Genomic DNA, 20,354 nt, shown 5'->3' on the forward strand with positions numbered 1-20,354 from the left:
CTGCTGTCACCACTGTGTAAAGTTCATTGACAGGATCCTTACTAAGTACATGTTGTGTTTTTATGTGCTGTGGAGTCACCTACAACTCACAGCAACCTTATGTACAACAGCCCTCAACTCTGCTTCATCCTGTGCCAATCTTACTGTCTCTGGCACACCTACCCCATTACCCCAGTCACTGAATCAATCCATTATAGAGGGCCTTCCTCTTCTGCACCATCACTCCATCCTCCTAAGCATGACGTCCCTCTCCAAGGACTGGTCCCTCCTTGCAACATGTCCAAAGTATGTCAGATGGCACTTCAAAATCCTTGCCTCCAAGGAGCACCTTGGTTTAACCCTCTCCAAGATGAACCTATTCATTTTCTTAGCAGTCCATGGTATATTCAATACTCTTCTCCAGCATCACAGCTCAAAGGCATCGATTCTCCTTCTCTCCTCTTTAGTCATTATCCAGCTCTCTGATGCATAGCAAGTGACTGCAAAGACTATAGCCCATGTCAGGTGCACCTTAGTCTCCAGACTGACATCATTGCTTTTCAACACTTTGGAGAGGTCTCTAACAGCAGACTTTCTCATCATAATACGTCTTTTAATTTCCTAGGTGCTGGTGCCAAGAGTGCTGATTGTGGAGCCAAGCAAACTAAAGCTGTTAACAGTCTCAATCTCTTCACCATCTATCATGATGCTACCAATCAGCTCAGTGGTGAGAATCTTTGTTTTCTTGATATTGAACTTCAATCCATATTGAAGGCTGCAGTCTTTGACCTTCTGCAGCAAGCACTTTATGCCTTCCTTAGTTTCAGCAAGCAGGGCTGTGTCATCTGCATAATGCACTGTTGGATTTTCCTCCAGTCCTGATGTCACATTTCTCTTCATAGAGCCCAGCCTCCCAGATAATCTGTTCCATAAATAGATTGAAAAGATATGGAGATAGGACACATCTCTGGCGTACACTCTTCCCAATTTTGAACGATGCAGTGTTTCCTTGCTCTGTTCTGGTGATGGCCTCTTGGTCCAAGTATAGGTTTTGCAGTAGCACGATCAAGTGTTCTGGGATTCTCATTCTTCTCAGAGTTAGCCACAGTTTGTTGTGACCCACACAGTCAAACACCTTTGCATAATCAATGAAACATAGATAGATTATAGAACAGACCACTAACTATTCATATACAAGTTCAAGCTGAAGCTAAGGAAAACGAAATCAAATCCACAGGAACTAAAATATGACCTTGAGTCTATCCATCTGAATTTCAAAACCATCTCAAGAACAAGATTTGAGGCCTTGAACACTAATGAGCGAAGACCAGATGAATTGTGGGAGGATATCAAAAGTATCATCCAGGAAGAGTACAAAGACAAAGGAGGAAGAAAAGACCAAAATGGACATCAGAAGAGACTCTTAATATTGTATTGGAGCACTGAGAAGCCAAAGCAGAGGGGAATAATCAATGTATTAAGGAGCTGAACAGAAGATTTCAAAAGGCAGCATGGGAAGACAAAGTATTAAAGTATTACAATGAAATGTAAAAGGAGCTGAAGTAAGAAGACCAAAAGGGCTGAACTCTCTCAGCATTTAAGCTGAAAGAACTGAAGAACAAATTCAAACCTCGAGTTGCAAGACTTAAGGATGTGTGGGCAGAATATCAAATGATCCAGAATATTAAATGATCTAAGGAAGTATTATAAAAGAAGATGAAAAGAGTATATAGTGTTATTGTACAAAAAGGAATTGGCAGACACAGAAGAATTTCACGAAACAACATATGAGCAAGAGCCTGTGGTGATGAAGGAGGAAGTTCAAGCTGCTTTAAGAGAATTGACAAAAAATAAGACTGCAGGAATTAATGGTATACCAATTGACATATTTCAACAAACAGATGCTGCCCTATATATGCTCACCAAGTTGTGCCAAGAAATCTGGAGAATGACCACTTGGCTAACTGACTGGAAGAGATCTATATATGTTCCCATTCCAAAGAAAGGTAATCTGACAGAGTGTGGAAATTATCAAATAATATCATTAATATCTCATGCAATCAAGATTCTGCTGAAAATTATCCAAAGGAGACTGGACAGCACATTAACAGAGAACTGCCAGAAGTGCAGGCTGGGTTTAGAAGGGATCATGGTACAAGGGATATTGTAGTTAATGTCAAGCAGATCTTGGCTGAGAGCAGGGAATACCAGAGGAATGTTGATCTGTGTGACTAAGTATATACAAGAAGAAAAAACTAAATAGGACAAGTCTAAAGTGGCAAGGATGGTCTAGCTTTATGCATCATAGAGATCAAAGAGAATAGAAAGATTATCTAATCCAACTATCTCTTTTTGTACTAGAGTCATTAAAAGACATGAGTGGAACTTCCCCAAGTAATACAGGTTCTAGCAACAACAGGTACAGTTCAGATATCTTTAATTCCACGTTAGAGTTGATCCACAGGAAGTATCTCTACTTAGTCTCTGTCTTGATGTTGATTGTAACTCACGGCCAAGTGTTCAGAGTATAATTGCTACAAAAGATTTTCAAAGCTGTAACCTTTCAGAAACAAATCATCAAGTCTGTCTTCCCATGCACCCTGGATGGGTTTGAACTACTAGACTTTTGGCTAATAGCCCCGCACTTAACCATTTGTGCCACCCAGGCTCTACTATTAGTTGTTAAATGGAGTCTATTCTTGAAATCGCTGTATTCTGTGACTCAAATGAAGAGAACCAAAAATGCAAGTGAAACAATGCCCAGTCGTTTCCCCTTCCCAGGAATAATCTAACCTTAGTTCTATTAGAAATTCACTTCCATTATCTATCAATCCTAAAAAAAAAGTCTCTGTAGAAGTTATAAAAGATGGCTTAATAAAAGAAATCAGCTATCAGTCTCTGCCTTGACCAGTATGCCTAGAAAAATCGTAAAACAATATATACCTCAACACACAACAACTCTGCATCAGAGACTTTACTGCTGTGTATGAATGTGAATATAAAGTTGCCACTGAATTCTGAAGAAAATGAACAATTCACAGCAGTAGAAAGGGTTAAAAGCTTCACTTCTACCACAATTGACTGTTTGCTAAGACATTTTTCATTCTAGTACCTCATAAAAAGTATGAGGCAAAATAAAGTGTTAAAACGAATACTGCCCAGCTTATTATGGGATGCAACTAACATAAAATCCTTTTATTCTGTTCCTGTGAGTGAAATGAAAACAAACATCATCAACATTTCATGGAGTCTGAGTTTCCTAAGCCTACTGTTCAGGCAATCAATCGGTCAGCACCGGCAACTAAATTCCATGATCCCTGCCATTGTGATTTGCAACTTGACAACACTGGGCTATTTACCAGTTTTTTTACTGCTGAAGCAGTGAGACACTTCTGCGGGACAGACTCTCCACAGATCATGCTCTGCAGGAATCCTGATAACTGCTGAGAGGTGAGGATGAACAATAGACACAGAAAAGCAGGCAGAGGCGCCTCGTGAGCTTTGGTTCTTCACATTTCTCAGCCGCTTCTCAGAAGGAGCGACTTCATCTACAACTGAAGGCTGCACTGCTTATATATTTCTTCCATTTTAATTGTTCAAAACAGTCTCTGCAAAATCACAATTGCATAGAGGGCCTTTGTCTCTCTCACCTTGGCACACAGACATTCACCATCACAGGTTGTCACAACTGGCTCGTATTTTCTGAGTTCCCAAACTCTTGATATACTGTCATACACCACTGTACTCTGGAAGAGAGGCAACTCTGTCTGTAGACAATAGAAATCCTGAGCGGAAGCCACAGTACACTTTCCCAATATGGCGTTAATGTCCATTTATTAAAACACTGCTTTGAACATTTTCCAGTGACTTCTGAATTTCTTTCCTTTTTTAAAATTTTAAACTCACCATTTCACATTTTATTACAGTTGATTTTGCTATTTTGTTACTGAACTGCATTGATGGATACTATAAGAGTAAGTGCCTGGAATGCTAATATTCTTTGTATTATAAGCAGAAAGTTGAAGTTCTTTTCTACCAGAATATCAATTTTCATTTCATGAAATAATTCTCAGAACCCTGTGTCAGGAAAAAAATCTTCACTTTTACTTAGCAAATGGTCTTTCTTTGTTCCATGGACAATATGATTTTTGAAAGTAATCATGCTATATTGATAATCTGGATTTCCTCAAGTCCTTCCTCTCTATTTATAACAGAAGACTTTCACACTAGAGTCATGGTTTTCTCCTCCATACCAGATCCTGTCTGTCACCATCACCATTATCACCACTACTAACAGCTACCATCATCCTAGATGACTTACATTTGCAAGAGGCTTTTATCAACATGTATGAATCAATCTACAGATAGAAAAGATACCTACACTCAAGAACACGTCTAGGAAATACTATTTCTTAATTTCTATTCCTTTTATTGAAAGGAACAGATTTTATATCCAATACAGGTATCACACTTTAAAAGTATAGATCAATCTACAACCAGGAGAAGATAAAACAGATGAATGGGACCTCCTAAGAATCAAATCCCTATGCACATTCAAAAACTTCTCCAATGGGGTAAAAGGGGAAGCCACAGACTGGGGAAAAAAGTATTTGGGAATGACATGTCAGATAAAGGATTTATATCTAGAATTTATAAAATACTTGAGAACCACAAGATAAAAGTAAATAATCCAATTGAAAAGTGGACACAGGATATGAACAGACACTTCACCAAAGACGACATTCAAATGGCCAACAAGCACATGAAGAAATGTCAAAATCCCTAGCTCTAAGAGAGATGCAAATCAAAACAACTATGAGATATCATCTCACCCCAGTGAGAACAGCAAAACTTAACAGAACAGCAAGCAACAAATGCTGGCCAGGTTGTGGAGAAAATGGAACCCTTATTCACTGTTGGTGGGTGTGTAAAATGGTGCAACCACTGTGGAAAGTGGTGTGGCACTTTCTCTAAAAGTTGCAAATAGAGATACCATTTGACCCAGCAATTCCACTACTGGGAAACTAAAGAGATCATAACTGCCACCCAAGCAGATATATGCACACCTATGTTTATCGTGGCTTTGTTCACAATAGCAAGGAGTTGGAAACAACTCAGGTGCCCATCAACAAACAAATGGATAGAGAAGCTGTGGTATATTCACACAATGGAATACTACGCTGCACTGAAAAACAAGGAATTCATGCAATATTATTTAAAATGGGTGACCCTGGAAGACATTATGCTGAGTGAAATATCTCAGTCACAAAAGGACAAATATGGCATGGTGCCCCTGTTGTAGAATGGGACTGACATCAGGGTTGGGGTAAGACTGAGAAAAACTGGATAAATTATGTATACTGCATTGAAAGAGATAAGGGAGAGAATAATTTAAAAGCGATATATGATAGGGTATTATAGTTATTACAAGAGTCCAGAATTAAGGTTGCATAGTGGAGTGTACTCGGGGAGGTGGGAGGAGTGCAGGGGGATTGTATACCAAAGAAAGAATCTTTCTTTTACTTTTCAAAGAGAGGAGCGAACTGTGGGGGGAGGGCTGGGCAGGGCGAAAAGTGCAACAATGAATGAATGGAAATCCAAAATCTCTGTAAATGTTCATTAAAATTAATAAAATTCTTTTAAAAAGTATCGATCAAAAACTCTTTCGGAAACCTCTACATTTAATGGTGTGTCAGATTACCTGCAGAACAATTCATGTCTAGAAGACTATTAACTACTAAATACCTAACACTAAAGCAAACATGTAGAGATTACATATTCTCCCCACCCCCCCAGTAAATATTCAGTTAGGTCTATCACATGCTAGTGATTGTTCCAGGCCCTCAGAATAAAGTTGTTATCAAAACTGGCCCGATTCTTCTCCCTATGGAGATCATTTTCTAGTGGGAGCAAAGCCATAGCCAATCTATGGATATCACAGAACACACTACTGTTGTTACTGTTAGATGCTCTCAGGAACACAGCACACTAGAAAATGAAAATTCTAGACTAAAACAAAATAGAACAGAGAACTGAGAGCTTTGCTTTGATTTTGGTTTGGTGGTAGAAAGGCAGGAGGATAGGCTGGGGGAGAGTTATAACCTTCAATAGGGAAGCCCTTAAAGAAAACTTAAGTAACTTTTTAATAAAGGTTTAACGAAGATAGAAGAAACAAGCAACATTGAAATCTGAAAGAGAGTCTTCCTGAGTGAGTAGTGGTGGTGTTGAATACCACTGAGTCAGACCGACCCATAGCTGACCCTCCAGCAGATTTTCAGAGGCAGCGCATTGCATGGGAGGAGACTGTCTTTCTCCCATAGGGCAGCAGGTAGATTTGAACCACGAATCTTGGCGATTGCAGCACAACATCTTATCACTCGGCCATGAGAGCTCAAGTGCAAAGTCTCTAAAACGTCCATGCACCTTTGAGAAACTCAACAGGTCAGGATACAGATGGAGGCTGGAGATAAGGCCAGAGAGTAAATGGGGCATGTGCGTGCATACTCTATTGGATTTGTAAGTGATTAAAAATAAGGCACCCTATTTCTAATGTGTAACAGCTAAGCAGTTGGCTGTTAAGAGAAAGGGCACAGTGGAGCCCATCAGCTGCTCTGAAAGGGAAAATTAGTCTGCTCCTGTAAAGACTGTTGTTGTGGTGGTGGTGATGTTGTGTACCGTCCAATGGGAACAGACTCATAGTGACCCTCCAGCGGGTTTTTAGAGATAGTTTATCACACAGGAGGAGAATGCCCATCTTTTTCCCATGGAGTAGCTGGTGGATTCAAACTAAGTACTTTTGGCTTAACAGTGCAATTCTTTACTACTAAGCCACCAGAGCTCCCTCCTGTAAAGACTTGGAAATATTGTGGGGTAATTCAATTCTGCCTTAGAGGTTCACTGTGTATGGGAACTGACTGACTGGCCTACAACAACAACTGATCATTAAAAAGGACTTTAGCTTTCAGTCAGAATGAAATGGAAGCAATTAAGGAGTTTGGGGCAGAGAAGTAAAACAATTTGATTTTTTGTTTTAATGTGTTTTCTTTCACTGGCTGCCATACTGAGGTTGGCTGGCTGAGAGACAAAGGTAAAATTATGGAGATTAGCTAAGAAGTTATTTCAGGAATAGAGAGGCAATGATTACTTAGATTAGGAAAGGAGAAACAAAAATTTCAATTGGCTGGCTTCTAGATATATATTGAAGGGAGGAAAAGTGTGATCTGCGGGCCAACTTGATGTCAGGCAAGAGGAAAAGGACTTAAAGGTGCCAAAGATTCTAAATACTAGAATAAAGAGTAGAATTATCATTAATTGAGATGAGGATAGAGGGCAAGATTTTGTAGAGAATATGGATGAATTGGAAACTTAGTTTTAGGCTTTTTTCAGGTATAACAGAAAACACTATGGGTGTTTTATTGTCATATATATTGAGGATAAGTATATCATTTGTATGGAAGATAACACTATGATATGTTTCCAACATATTAGTCACTTTCATTCAAAATTCTTAACTGCCTCAGTAGTAAGTGTAAGTCATTCCTAGAAAGTGTAAGTTCAAGGGATGCAAAATCTGGAATGACATTCTGGTCTAATTTTGGAGATCATGTGTTGTTTCTAGGAATTGAAGAGAGATGCCAAAAGGATGAAATTCTGGATGACCTCAAAGATTCATGTGCATAAAACCCACACATAAAGCCGTTCCCACTTAGCAATGGAGTAAGAAAATCCAGGTGTTCAGCACTACTGAAAGAATATGACCAAGAATCTCAACTGAAAAGTTACTTTCTGCTGAGGCAGATTTATCCAGCTAGCTGTTAAAGCTATTTTCCTTTGCAGCATGGGTCATCTAGCTGCAAGGTACTCCAAGGGCGTCTTCCCTCCTGACTCTCACTGGAGTAGTTCTCTGTGTTGGATCCTGAACTAGCAAGCAATTTCTGCTTAATCTGGTGCAGCTTTCCCCAGGCCTATGGCTAATGAACCACATTTAATAAGATTATAGTGAGAATGAAGGTCCTGGTTTGGAAAGAAAATGAAGAATTCTAGTTTGAACCGAGATATGTTATTCAGAAATTCACTCTGGTTTCACATACTTCTGATATGCCAGAAAACATTACTGAGCAAATTCATTCAGTAAACAATTACAAGGGCACAATATTCAAGAGGAATTGTGTTACACACTGGAATTCAAGGATAAATAAAACAGGGTGCCTGTCCTGAGTGAACTCAGAATCTATCAGCAGAAGATGAAGCAAGTAATTAAAGAGAATTTGATACCAGCATAATGAAAGGACTTAGAAAATGTCAGGAACTAAAGTGAGAACACTTAGGAAGCACTTACAAAAGAGAAAAGATTTTGAGTCAAGCAGAGGCTTAAGGATCCTGAGCAGGTCAAGTGTCTTCCATCCACAAGTCAGCATTTCAAGATGCACAAGGTGCCTAGAGGGAAGGGCGCAGAGACCAGTCACCTCTGTACCAAACATAACATACAAACAGCCAGTGTCTGGGACTTGCACTCCTGCTAAGAGTGCCTCTTTCCACTCTGAGGACAGCCAAAGCACATCTTTCCTTGATCCTTCAGCTGAAAATTCAGTAACACACTTCTACAACCAGCATGGTCTCAATATGGCTATCATTCCCTACTATTTCTGTCCCTCTGAGTCCAAAGTTCCTTGAGCAAGCCTTGAAGGACTTTTAAGGAATCAGACTCCTGAGGTGCTCAATTATATCCATACAGAAAATGGTCTTCCCACATGTTCTGATGCTATTTAGGCCATTAAGGATCTGAGGATATTCCTAGCACTTAAAAGACATGTCACATGATTGATTGATTGATTGATTGATTTTAAATCCAAAGAGTTTTGCTCTGCTTGTATGTTGTTTCATAAATATGGTCTGGGGGTAAAAAACGAAACAATAAATTAACAAACTTTTTGTTAAAATAAACTTTTTGTTAAACAAACTTTTGTCAAATTAACAAACTTTTTTGTTAAACGAAGAATGACCTGAAGCAGAAATCTGGAGCTCCTCTCCTCCTCACTTTTGAAGCCAGTATGGTATAAGATCAAGTCTGAACAGTTCTAATGGCTGATTTTCCACTATGAAAAATCATTTAGCAACTTCCAGAATACCTAACTGCCAATCTAATCTCTTTCATCAATTTTTCCTAATGGTTCTAGTTACCAACATCCCATGCCAGACAGGGAGACTTACGTGGTCTGCAGAGGCTGTGACAGCACCCCAGTAGCTGAACACTTGTTTTGGTTCCAACTTTGTGTATACTGACTGACTAGCCTTGGCTTTACATGGTTAAGACCAAAGACTTAGCTAAATAGTGCCTTTTCTCAGATGAATCTCTCTCTCTCTCTCTCTGTTTTTTACAGAAGTGGACCCTGAACATGATAGCTCTTCTCTGCTTGGGAAAAGGAATTCTTTGCAGTAAGAGCTTCTTTTGAAGTTGGAACTATCACTCGGAGAGTTCCAGTTATCCAGTGACAATCTGTCAAAACAGCCTGGGCACCAAAAAACTTTTGCTTCCAAAAGTCAAAACACCCACTTTTAGAACCATTCAAATTGGCGATCTTGTTTATTGGTCTAACAGATGACTGCTGAAAGCCTCTGTATCAGTGTATAGCATGCAAACCTTGCCACTATCAAGGCAAAAACATTAACATCTTGATAAAATGACATCCCTGAAAACCCTGGGCTACCTAAAGAGTAGAATGGCAGCAGGATCTATTTTACAAGCAGGACAACTACAAAACAATGAGAACTATATAAAGGCTGGGACTGCGCTATACCCACAGTGCCACAACAGTGCTAGACACAGTGCTGAACGAGGGAGAGGATATCTGGTGCTTTTGTTGTGTGTGCCACCAGTGGACTCAATTGCTTAGCAATCCTACAGGACTGAACTTCCCCAGAGGGCTACCTGAGTTGTAGCTTTTATGAGAACAGAGTCAGGTCTCTTCTCCTGGGCATCCCCTGGGTGAGCCTGAACAGTCAAACTTTTGGCTATCAGCAGAACATTTAACGACTCTGTGACTGTTGCTAGGTTCCATCTAGCAGCATCTCTAGCAACCCTATGAACAACGAATCTGAACTCTGTCCTACCCTGTTCTATCCACATCATCGCTGATCTACTTCAACCCATTGCTGCAGTCACTGTGCCAATCCATCTCACTGAGGGTCTTTCTCTCTTTCACTGACCCTCCACCTTTCCAAGAATGTTCCTTCCTAAGGAATGGCCTGTCCTAATAACACGCTCAAAGTATTTATGAGACAAGGCTTTGCCACCCTTGCCTCCAAAGAGCACTCTAGCTACACTTTCTCCAAGACAGATTTGTTTGTTCTTTTGCCAGTATGATTTCTTTAATACTTGTTTAGATAAGGCTTATCCAAGCTCTAGTTATGTCTGTGTTAAGATATGAGATATGGTCCATGGATATTATTAGTGGCACCATAACAACAATAAATCTTTGCAAATAGTCTGGTATACAAGTCTGGTTAAAGTCATAGTTAACAGTTAATAATGGTTCATGCCATAATTACCTCATACATATGTGAAAGCTGTAATGAAAAGGAAGACTAAAGAACTGATGATTCTGAATTATGGTACTGGTAAATACAGAAGAGACTACAGACTGCCACAAAAACAAACAAATCTATCTTAGAAGTACAATGAGATTGTTTCTAAGAAGTGAGACTGGCAAAACTCTGTCTCATGTACTTTGGAAATATTATCAGGAGGGATCAAGCCTGGAGAAGGTCATCATACCTATGAAAGCACAGGCTCACTGAAAAGGGCGAAGATCCTGAAGATCATGGACTGTGTCCCAGTTGCTGTGACAATGGGCTCCAGCAGGGCAATGATCACGAGGCTTGCTCAGGATTGGGCAGGGCCTCATATTGCTGGGCAGGTGGCTGCCGTGAGCTAGAAGTGAGCTGGCAGCACTTAACAACAATCATATCTGGATTATGACAATCCTATATTTCATTTCAAATCTGGCCTTCCCAGATATTCATTACCATATTGGTGGCTTAGATAATTTAGGTGCTTAAAGGCTTCTAACCTTTACAAGCCACATCAGTCATGATGATGTTCTTCCATTCTGGGAGTTATCAAGCTATTTGATTTCTGGCTCTACTGCAGATGATTCTCAGATGCACTAGTCAAAAATCATACATAACCTCAAGGTCACACAGATTATTTCAGCTGAGGACTTGAGTATTTCAGCTACTCATTCTCCTAATGACAGCATTACAGGTCCAAACATTTTCCTCCTAGAGGGCCCATATACACTTCTCTATTTTCCTCTACCAATAGTATGTCTTTCATAAAAATGTTTCCCAAATATCTAACCCTGCACCTCTCTTCTTTCTCTACCATGTCTCCTAAGTAATTGGTCAAGCAGTATTAGGAAAACTACTGGCCACTTAGAAGGAGCTAAGGTTGCCTTCCCATAGGCTGAAGAGCACTATATTAAACAGTACACTTGACAGAAGCATCCCTTTCTGTCACATATGGACTAGCAGCTGGAGATGAAAAGCAAAAGACTGACACCTGAGGCCTTTTAATACGTGGATTGCCGGGCTGCTCACCTCAATCTCTGCCTCCTTTCTAGGGAACAGTGCAGACGGTTAGGGTGAAACATTATAAAGAAAACCTACTGACTATATTTTACCATGTGGATCATCACAAATTGAGTCTACAAGTGAGGAGAATGGGATTCCCAGAACACTTTATTGTGCTCATGTGAAATCTATACTTGGACCAGGAAGCAGTTCTCAGAATAGAGGAAAGAAACATTACATGGTTGAAAATGAGAAAAGGAGTGTGTTAGGGATACATCCCATCTCCATACCTTCTCAGCCTAGATGCAGAACCTTTGGGAGGCAAGGCTGAGCTTTATGAGGAGAAATTTGGCATCAGGATTGGAAGAAGACTCATAAATAACCTGCATTACGCAGATGACACAACCTTGTTTGCTAGAACTGAAGAGGACCTGAAGCACTTGCTGCAGAAAGTCAAGGACCGCAGTCTTCAATAAGGATTTAAGCTCAACATAAAAAGATTCTCACCATGGGGCCCACTGGCAGCATCTTGGTAGATGGCAGAAAGACTGAGGTTGTTAACAATTTCAGATTGATCAGTTCCACAATCAATACTCTTGTCATCAGCAGTCAGAAAATCAAAAGAATTGCATTGGGAAATCTGCTCTCCTGAGCGTTAACAAGCAACGATGTCAGTCTAGAGACTAAGGTGTACCTGATCCCGGCCATGTTTTTCATTACTACTTGTTACGTATCAGAGAGTTGGACAGTGGCTAAGGATGAAAGAAGAAGAATCAATGTCTTTGAATTACGGTGCTGGAGAAGAGTAGTGAACATACCATGGACTGCCAAGAGAACAGGTTTTTCCTGGAGGGTGAAACCAAGTTGTTCCTTGGAGGCAAGGATTTTGAAGCTCTGGCTCATATAGGTTGAGCATGTTGCCAGAAGAGATCAGTCCCTAGAGACGGACATTATGCTCCAAAGGATGGAAGGACAACACAAGAGAGAAGACCCTGGAGGAAATGGATTAACACAGTAACTGTGGTAATGGACTAACTGGGATATGTTGGATACAATGAGATTGGCTCAGGATAGGACAGGGTTCAGAACTATTATGCATAGGGTCACTGGTAAGTGCTGTATTACACAAAATTATATTTTTAAATAAATGGACCTTCTATGAAGGCTAAAATAAAAATGATTAAGTTAAACAGTTGAGATTTTTCCACATGAACCAAACAGTAGAAAAATAATTTTCCTCTTATATAGTAAACTCCATTAGACTCCACTAGGCACAAGGTAAAGGGCAGAAAATTAATTTAAAAAAATCAAAATTGGATTGAAAAGGATTGAGACAGGATGGAAACAGAAGAGGGTGGCTTCTTGACTCTTCTCCGATTTCTCCACTGAGTACTGAATAACTCAGGTACTGGCCTTACCATTGTACTTCTAAACAGAAATGCCTTCAGAACTTGTTCAACCTCTTAAAAAGCAACATACATTTATTTCTTTTAGGTCCTGCAGTTGTTTTTCAAGCAAGCTGAAGGCCTGCAATGGAAATGCACTGTGTTTACTTTAGACTGTAGGTTTAGAAATTGGGGAATAACTAGCCTAGAGGGAATGTCAGCAGCTCTATCTAAAAAAAGCCCTAGATATCTTGGGAAGGCTTTGCGACAGAAGAGTTGTTGCCAACAAGCTCCATTCAAGAGATCTGATGCAATGTTACAACCTAGTTCATTCATCTTTATAAAAATTTATGTATGTATCGGAAGTAAATAACAACTGGAGACAAGGGAAAGAGAATAAAGTGAGATTATTAAAGAATAAAAATATCTACAAACCTTTTTACTGTTAGTAAAACATACAGTTGCTTGTAAATGAAATTAATTATGTAAAAATAGATCCAGGGAGGTTAAGGTGCTGCTAAAATGAACGTGAATGATACATGAAATGTTTAGGGAAGCCTTCAACATCTAAGTAGCCTTAGATGAGAAGAACAAAACATAAAATGAGGTCCAAGGGAAAGATGAGTAACAAAAATAAGGAAAAAAGGAAACAAACAAAGGTAATAGCTTAAAGAATGTGGCCTAAAACCAGGAGAGCTTGGCTGGTTAATGTGCTCAGATGCTGAACTCAAGGCCGCGGGTGCCGGAAAGATCGCTTCTTGCCACGGGAATGGCTTGACTGCCTTTCGGTTTGACTTTCTACTTCTCCCATGGACTATCTTACAACACTAACTGCAAAGCAGTTCCTTTTTGCACTCAGAAAAGTCACCCGATTCTCGATTTGATGGAAAAATTTTCTAATCGTATTGACTGGAGCACTGCGATGGGAAAGTCTGCTGTTAGGGACCTCTCCAAAGTACTGAAGAGCAATGGTGTCTCTCTGGAGACTAAGGTGCGTTTGATACAGGCCGTGGTCTTTGCTATCACTTGTTATGCATCAGAGAGTTGGACAATGACTAAGGAGGATAGAAGGAGAATTGGTGTCTTTGAGTTGTGGTGCTGGAGAAGAGTATTGAGGGTACCATGGACTGCTAGGAAAACAAACAGATTCATCCTAGAAAGGGTCAAACCGGGCGGCTCCTTGGAGGCAAGGATTCTGGGGCTTCGTCTGACATACTTTGGACATGTTGTAAGGAAGGACCGGTCCTTGGAGAGGGACATCATGCCTGGGAGGGTGGAGGGACAGCACAGGAGGGGAAGGCTGTCTATGAGGTGGATTGATTCAGTGACTGGGGTAATTGGGATGGGTGTATCAGAGATGGTGTGACTGGCACAGGACAGAGCAGAGTTTAGGGCTATTGTACATAGGGTCGCTATGAGTCGCAAGCGACTCGACAGCACGTAACATCAACAACAACATTGACTGGAGTGGTGGGAATGAGTGCGTTTGAGATGGCTAGGTTGGCACAGGATAGAATGGCATTTAGGGCTCTTATACATAGGGTGGCTATGAATTGCAAGTGACTTGATGGCACATAACAACAACAACATTGCTTATAAAGAAGTCTTGTGTTCGAACTAGAGTACAAACTAGAGTCTAGTTTTCCACTCCTCAAATTCCCCACTCCCTGTGATTGGGTCTGGCGGAAAGACTGCGGAGAGTGTGAGGGCTTGCTAATTCTAAGCCGAGACATCCAGGGGTTTGTACATTGGCTCAGTTCTCTTGGAACCCAGCCAAAAGGTCACGTGAAACACATGGGTAAAGCTGCTGGTGGTTAAGAGGTGGCATGGAGCGGAGAAGTTGGTGTGTGAATCACCCCAGGCCGGGCAGAACTAGTCAAACAATCTAGCAGCTCATGTCCAAGGGCAAGCGAGGCCGGATGAACCTAGCCTAACCTGCCAACCTGTAGATTCTTGAACTAAATCTATGGCACGTAAGTAAGGTCAATTATTGTTTTGGATTGGTATGTTGTGACAAAGTTGCTGAAATAAATGAAACATGCACATTACTTTCATTCCTAATACAGTAGATGTGGCCTCATATTGGAGAGAAATCTTGGCTGACTTGAGCCCCCAGAGGACAGAGGTTGTCTTTTATTTATTGGTGCATTTCCATGGCACTTAGGTCATCTTTATGTACAACAGACACTTGAAAACAAAATGAAATGAAACCAACTGAAGTTCATAGTTTGGTGTTCATGAGTGTTCAACTTTGGAAGGGAAAAAAGACAAACCAGAATACTGACACAGAACCAAATAACTACTGAGACTGTACCATTGGTCTTGTATTGTGACTATGAATAAGAACCATTAAAGGTCAGCTAGGACTACTACCTGTAGTGTACAGGCCACTTAACAAAGCTGATGAATAAGCCCATAGGTTGTCCTTCTAAAGATTCAGCATTAAGTCAAGTTTATGTTTTGCTAGACTTTATGCCTATATTTGATATACAAGCCCACAAAGTTATACTGCAATCCTACTTCTCTGAACTTGTAAATAAAGAGAACATAAAATGTCAAAGGAGATTTTGATTTTCACTCCCTAATTCTCATTATTTTTAACAGCACATTTTCTAATCCTGGAAACCTGACAAATGAGATATGTATGTAAATGCACTTTAACTCTGAAGTGCTATACAAATGTAAAATATCCTGAGAGCTTTCTCATTCAGAATGTCATTTCATTCTTTTTTTCCTTAGGAAGCAAGGCACTGAGACTAGACAGGACAGGTGAGGAGGGATGAATACTTTCACTCCACACATCTAATTATCTTCCTAATTAAATTCTGTTTCCTCTAAATGACACTCTGCTATTACAGAGAGACGATTTTATTATTCTATGTTTTGAATGTTTTTTAAAATTATCATTAAATTGATAGAGTCTGAATAACACTCTCCAGCAAGAGAACATGAAATCATGATCAGAATGAATAGACTTCTCCGCAGTGAATCAAATGGGTTCAACGACAGTGAAACGCGATCCTTGGCACGCTGCACCGGGGACTGTACCTACACTTTGCTTTCATTCCAGCCCCTCCCTTTAACTTGTACCATTCCTATCTACTATTTCTATCTTTGACTTACGCAGGGCATAATGAGCAAATTCTTTCAAAAGCTGGAAAATGCAATGAGGACCTTAAAAGGTAAGCACAGGATAGAATCAAAATCTGTCTTATAATATGCCTGGAGGAAAACATGGGCTTTTAATATTAGTGTGGCCCATTTCAGTCGGTAACAACCGTGTACATCAGGACTAGATGAAGAATAGGTAAGACTGTGACATGGGAAAATACTATTATTAGCAGACAGGACACTCAAAAAATCAGGGGCACAAGCCTATCCCCTAAGATGGTACTATTTACCCCGTAAAAATACGAAGAGTTGAAAGTCAAGTTAAGGAAAGAAAGGTTCTTACCAACATAAGAAACAGCTTTCTAATAACCAGACTGCGTTCAGGGGGAAATTGCTGCTCTGAACAGTGAGTTCCCCTCAAGGGTAGATTTCAGAGCAGTGTGAGGGTCCTGTACAGGATTCTGTCTTTAAATCAAAGATTCTGTTACTTAATTTCTAAGATTAGCCATTGACCTTGAAATTAAGTGACTGTTCTAGGATTTTAGAGAGTGTACAAATCAGAACATATATTCAAGGTCACTTGCTCATGCCTCCTTTTGGGTCAGGAGAGCTTCCCTTGAAATATCCCCAGGATTTTCACTGATGACTTAAATATCTCCCAAGTTTAAAGTCTCCTTTTAAAAGAACACCCACTCTAAATATGTTCTGAGAATGCCTGTTGCTGCTGTTATGTACTGTAGAGTCAGAACCAACCCACAGTTGACCTTCCAGCGGGTTTTCAGAGGCAGTTAATCATAAAGGAGGAGACTGCCCATCCTTCTCCTGCTCTGAGAATGCCAAAAATAAATCAAAAACAAGTATTTCAGCACAGGATATGGACAACCTGTTTTCCTCACAATAATTCAATCAACCTTAGACTTACGAGTATTAAACTAGAGAGGTAGGGAGTTTTTAAAATCATTTCTTTTAGAAAAATTACCCCTTTGAGTTGCTTTAATAGTAATAAATATAAATAGATATTAGGTGATAGGATTCAAAAGAAGAAGAATATCCTTTCATTACTAGCAAAAGTTTGAAGGTTTGACTTCTACTCTAATAATATCATTAAAAAATGTCCTGCCAACAAAAAATGCACAAGGAAAGGAGAAGGTAGATAAGCATGAAGAGGCCGCATGAGGCGCTCGCTGAGGGAGACACCAGCACTTGGGCATTCATCGCCTGCTCGGGGCACCTGACTTTGGCTGCACTTTCGAATGCACGCCCAACATTTTCTGTGACCACTAGATGCTTTCCGTAGACCAAGACCACAAATTGGAAGGAATGACCACATTCCCATCTCATGAATAGTGAGAAGGAAAAATTTCTTGCTTGGAAGTATTTCTCCAATGAAAGTCAATTTCTGCTTTCCAAGAAAAGCCAACTGGCTTGATATTTCAGAAAAGAAATAAAAGCGGGTCAGGGGTGGGAGTCCAACAGACACCACTCCCCAACTCTACAGCAAATTTCTAATCTTGCAACCTTCCATCAATCAAAGGGTTAAAACCTGAATTCCTCAGTGGAGCTGCTGAATTCACAGGTAGAATGTCTGACAAATAGGAAGAGATATCCTGCTCCATTTGTGACCATATTGGGAATGGTCTTCTGTCTCAAAGAAGCACCACTCTAGTCCCTAAATATTAAGTTGACACACGTTTCTGGGACGCGGCCTGAATTCTCAAACGTTGGCGGGTCTATACAGACGCAATTTTCTGTTAATAGGGCTTTTGAGAATTGTCATCGGATGACAGATTACACTACCCATCTACAGGATTCAAGGGTGGCGCAGGCCACCCATTACGGACTAAAAGCTCCAGTATGAACCAAGTCACAGTGGTGAGGGAACTATCGATACAAGGGGTCCTACAGCTTTAAGAAATACCCTGGGCATCTCAAAGTTTTCTGAATGCAAACTATGTCAGCTCTGAAAACAAGAGGCACTGCATCATTATGGCAGGAGAAACAAAGCAAGCACCCTTTTTAAAACAGACAAAAAAAAAGATTGTTTTAATAGGAGAGAAGCATCAGTCATTGGTTCTTACTTCATTCACACTTTCTATCCAACCCCATCCATCTTCAGAGTGAAGAGATGACAGAGGCCAGCTCACTCTCTCCCTCTGTGGGCCCCCGCCCATCCAGCTTCTCTATACCAAGTCACCAAGGCCAAGGCCATAAGCCCATTTCAGTCTGCAGAGAGGAGCCCACAAAGCTGCTCTTTCTATCAGAGCACTGCCAGAGCTCAGGTGTGACCAGGTCTCGGGGCCACCGTCCTATCAACACAACAGGGCTGCCTGTGTGGTTACCATGACTGGTTGGGCCAGGCTAACCACCTTCCTAAGTGACCACTCAGTCACTCATGGCTGACCACATTCTATAAAGGAGGGGCTGGGAAGCCTCAGGGCAGTAGAAGTCAACACACAAAATCAATAAACTAGAACATAAAATAGTTGGTTTCCCTTCAATGCTGCTCCCCACATCATCCGCACACAGAAGTCGTCCACACAGGCCGGCTCTGCAGGAGTGCACCTGCTGCGCACTGGTTTGCCCAGTTATCTTTTCACCGCCTGCAGAAGCCAACTGCGGTACAATGGTTTGCATCACTTGAGGGTCACTTGAGTCTCTCTCTCCTCTCTGGATTCTTCCTCCCACCCTCTGTCATCCCCTTTACCCACAAAGTCTTTAACTCCAACATGGCTCAGGGTCCCAGATCGCAGAATAAAAGAAGTGGCCTCAGACACAGGGAAACCCCTCAGGTCTCCAGTGTGAATCGCCAACGCCAATCCCCCTTTCCCTCCCCTTCTCCTTAAGACCTGATGGTCTTCAGTCACACATCTTAAAAGAAAAACAAAAAACAAAAATACAAAGACTTACTTGTCTCAAGTCGATGAAGGCCAACTGCAGCGTGTCCTCCTGGAACCCAGGCACCGGGCCGGATCTGGCAAACTCTGTGGGAAAGAAAAGGGGATAAAAAGCGCCTTTAACTAACCATGGACAGGGAGATTGGCAGACGGATGACAGGGAAGACAAGAGAGGCTGGGGGAGAGGAGGACCGAGCTTCTAAGAAGTCATGTCTCTCTCCCTTCAGCTGCTTTGTTTGCCCTTCAAAATTCGTGTCATCAAAACACCATTAATTCCAGCATCCTGACAGCAAGGAAACTGTACTAATTCGACCTGAAATTTATTCCCATGAGCTGCGCTGGGCTTCAGAGTATTTGTTTTGTGAATGGACAAACAACTTGCAAAGAAGGAGGGAGGGGGAGAGAGAAAAAAGTTTTTTCCTCTCAACACAATAAAATCTTCAGCTGTGAAACTCTTTTCAGTTCCGAAAGCTATTTATATTTTAGGTCGCTGAAGGAATTTTCTAATTTCACGCCTGTCACCTCATTCCCCAAGCATTTATCAAAAAATATTCCCTGCCACATCATTAATTATTCCTTCACTGATTATTTGTATCATTTCGTGTGTGTGTGTGTGTGTGTACACACGCGCACAAACTCACACTACACACACTCAGCCACCAAGGCTTTCCTGATCCATGCTTATCTCCTGAGAAAGAGGACAACTTGTAGATATGAAAAGACTCATCTGAATACATCTCATTGCAGAAACTAGAGACTATTTGCATATGTTCAACTTTCTAGAGCATTCTTTGTCCTTGACTTCTACTTCAATTCTACTTTCAGAAAGTCTTCGTTTCCTCTACCCCAATTTAGTCTTAGGTCAAAGACAGCACATGAATTGCTATTTGCAATTCACAGTAGCGTCCTGGGTACATGCTCAGTTTATGACTCTGGCTTCCACATCATTAGCCAGAAGATAACTGCACAGGGCGATAGGGACAGATACTAGGAACAGTTAAGAATGTCAAGTTTTATTTTCCCTGAGTCCTGGTTATTATGAAAGAAAAAAAGTCTTGTATAAGCCTCTTACACACTTTATACAAAGGCACAAGTTAAGACAGTTACTATGTCTTGTCTTCTCCCTGTGAAGGCAAAAATGTAAACTGAGCATTTAAGATCAGCCTCATTTACCTTAAAAACAACTCAAGTGTCTCTTTGCTCATAGAAAATATGAAAAAGGAATTATTTACTGTCAAATTTCTTCCCAGGCTTGGAATTAAAAGTTAGCATATTTTAATGATATTAAACAAAAGATGCCTAGGTATATGCACAGATGTTAAAAAATTACTTCCAAAAGCAGTAGCTAGATAGATTCAAATGATGATCTATGAATAGTCACTACAGAAAATAACAAGAATTTCTACTGTTTAAA

At 40.6% G+C, this 20,354-nt stretch overlaps 1 protein-coding gene across 1 annotated transcript in view; it reads right to left on the reverse strand.

The window, feature by feature from the left end:
• EXOC6B (exocyst complex component 6B) overlaps positions 1-20,354 on the reverse strand; it is a 534,006-nt gene that overhangs the window by 126,786 nt on the left and 386,866 nt on the right. Inside the window, exon 20 of the mRNA XM_006880883.1 lies at positions 18,954-19,027. Coding sequence (XP_006880945.1) covers positions 18,954-19,027 — 74 coding nt within the window. The remainder of the gene's footprint in view (positions 1-18,953; positions 19,028-20,354) is intronic.

The sequence above is a fragment of the Elephantulus edwardii genome, unplaced genomic scaffold (assembly GCF_000299155.1).
Source record: "Elephantulus edwardii isolate Elephantulus edwardi_28Jun2011 unplaced genomic scaffold, EleEdw1.0 scaffold00011, whole genome shotgun sequence".
NCBI classification, from domain to species: Eukaryota; Metazoa; Chordata; class Mammalia; order Macroscelidea; family Macroscelididae; genus Elephantulus; species Elephantulus edwardii.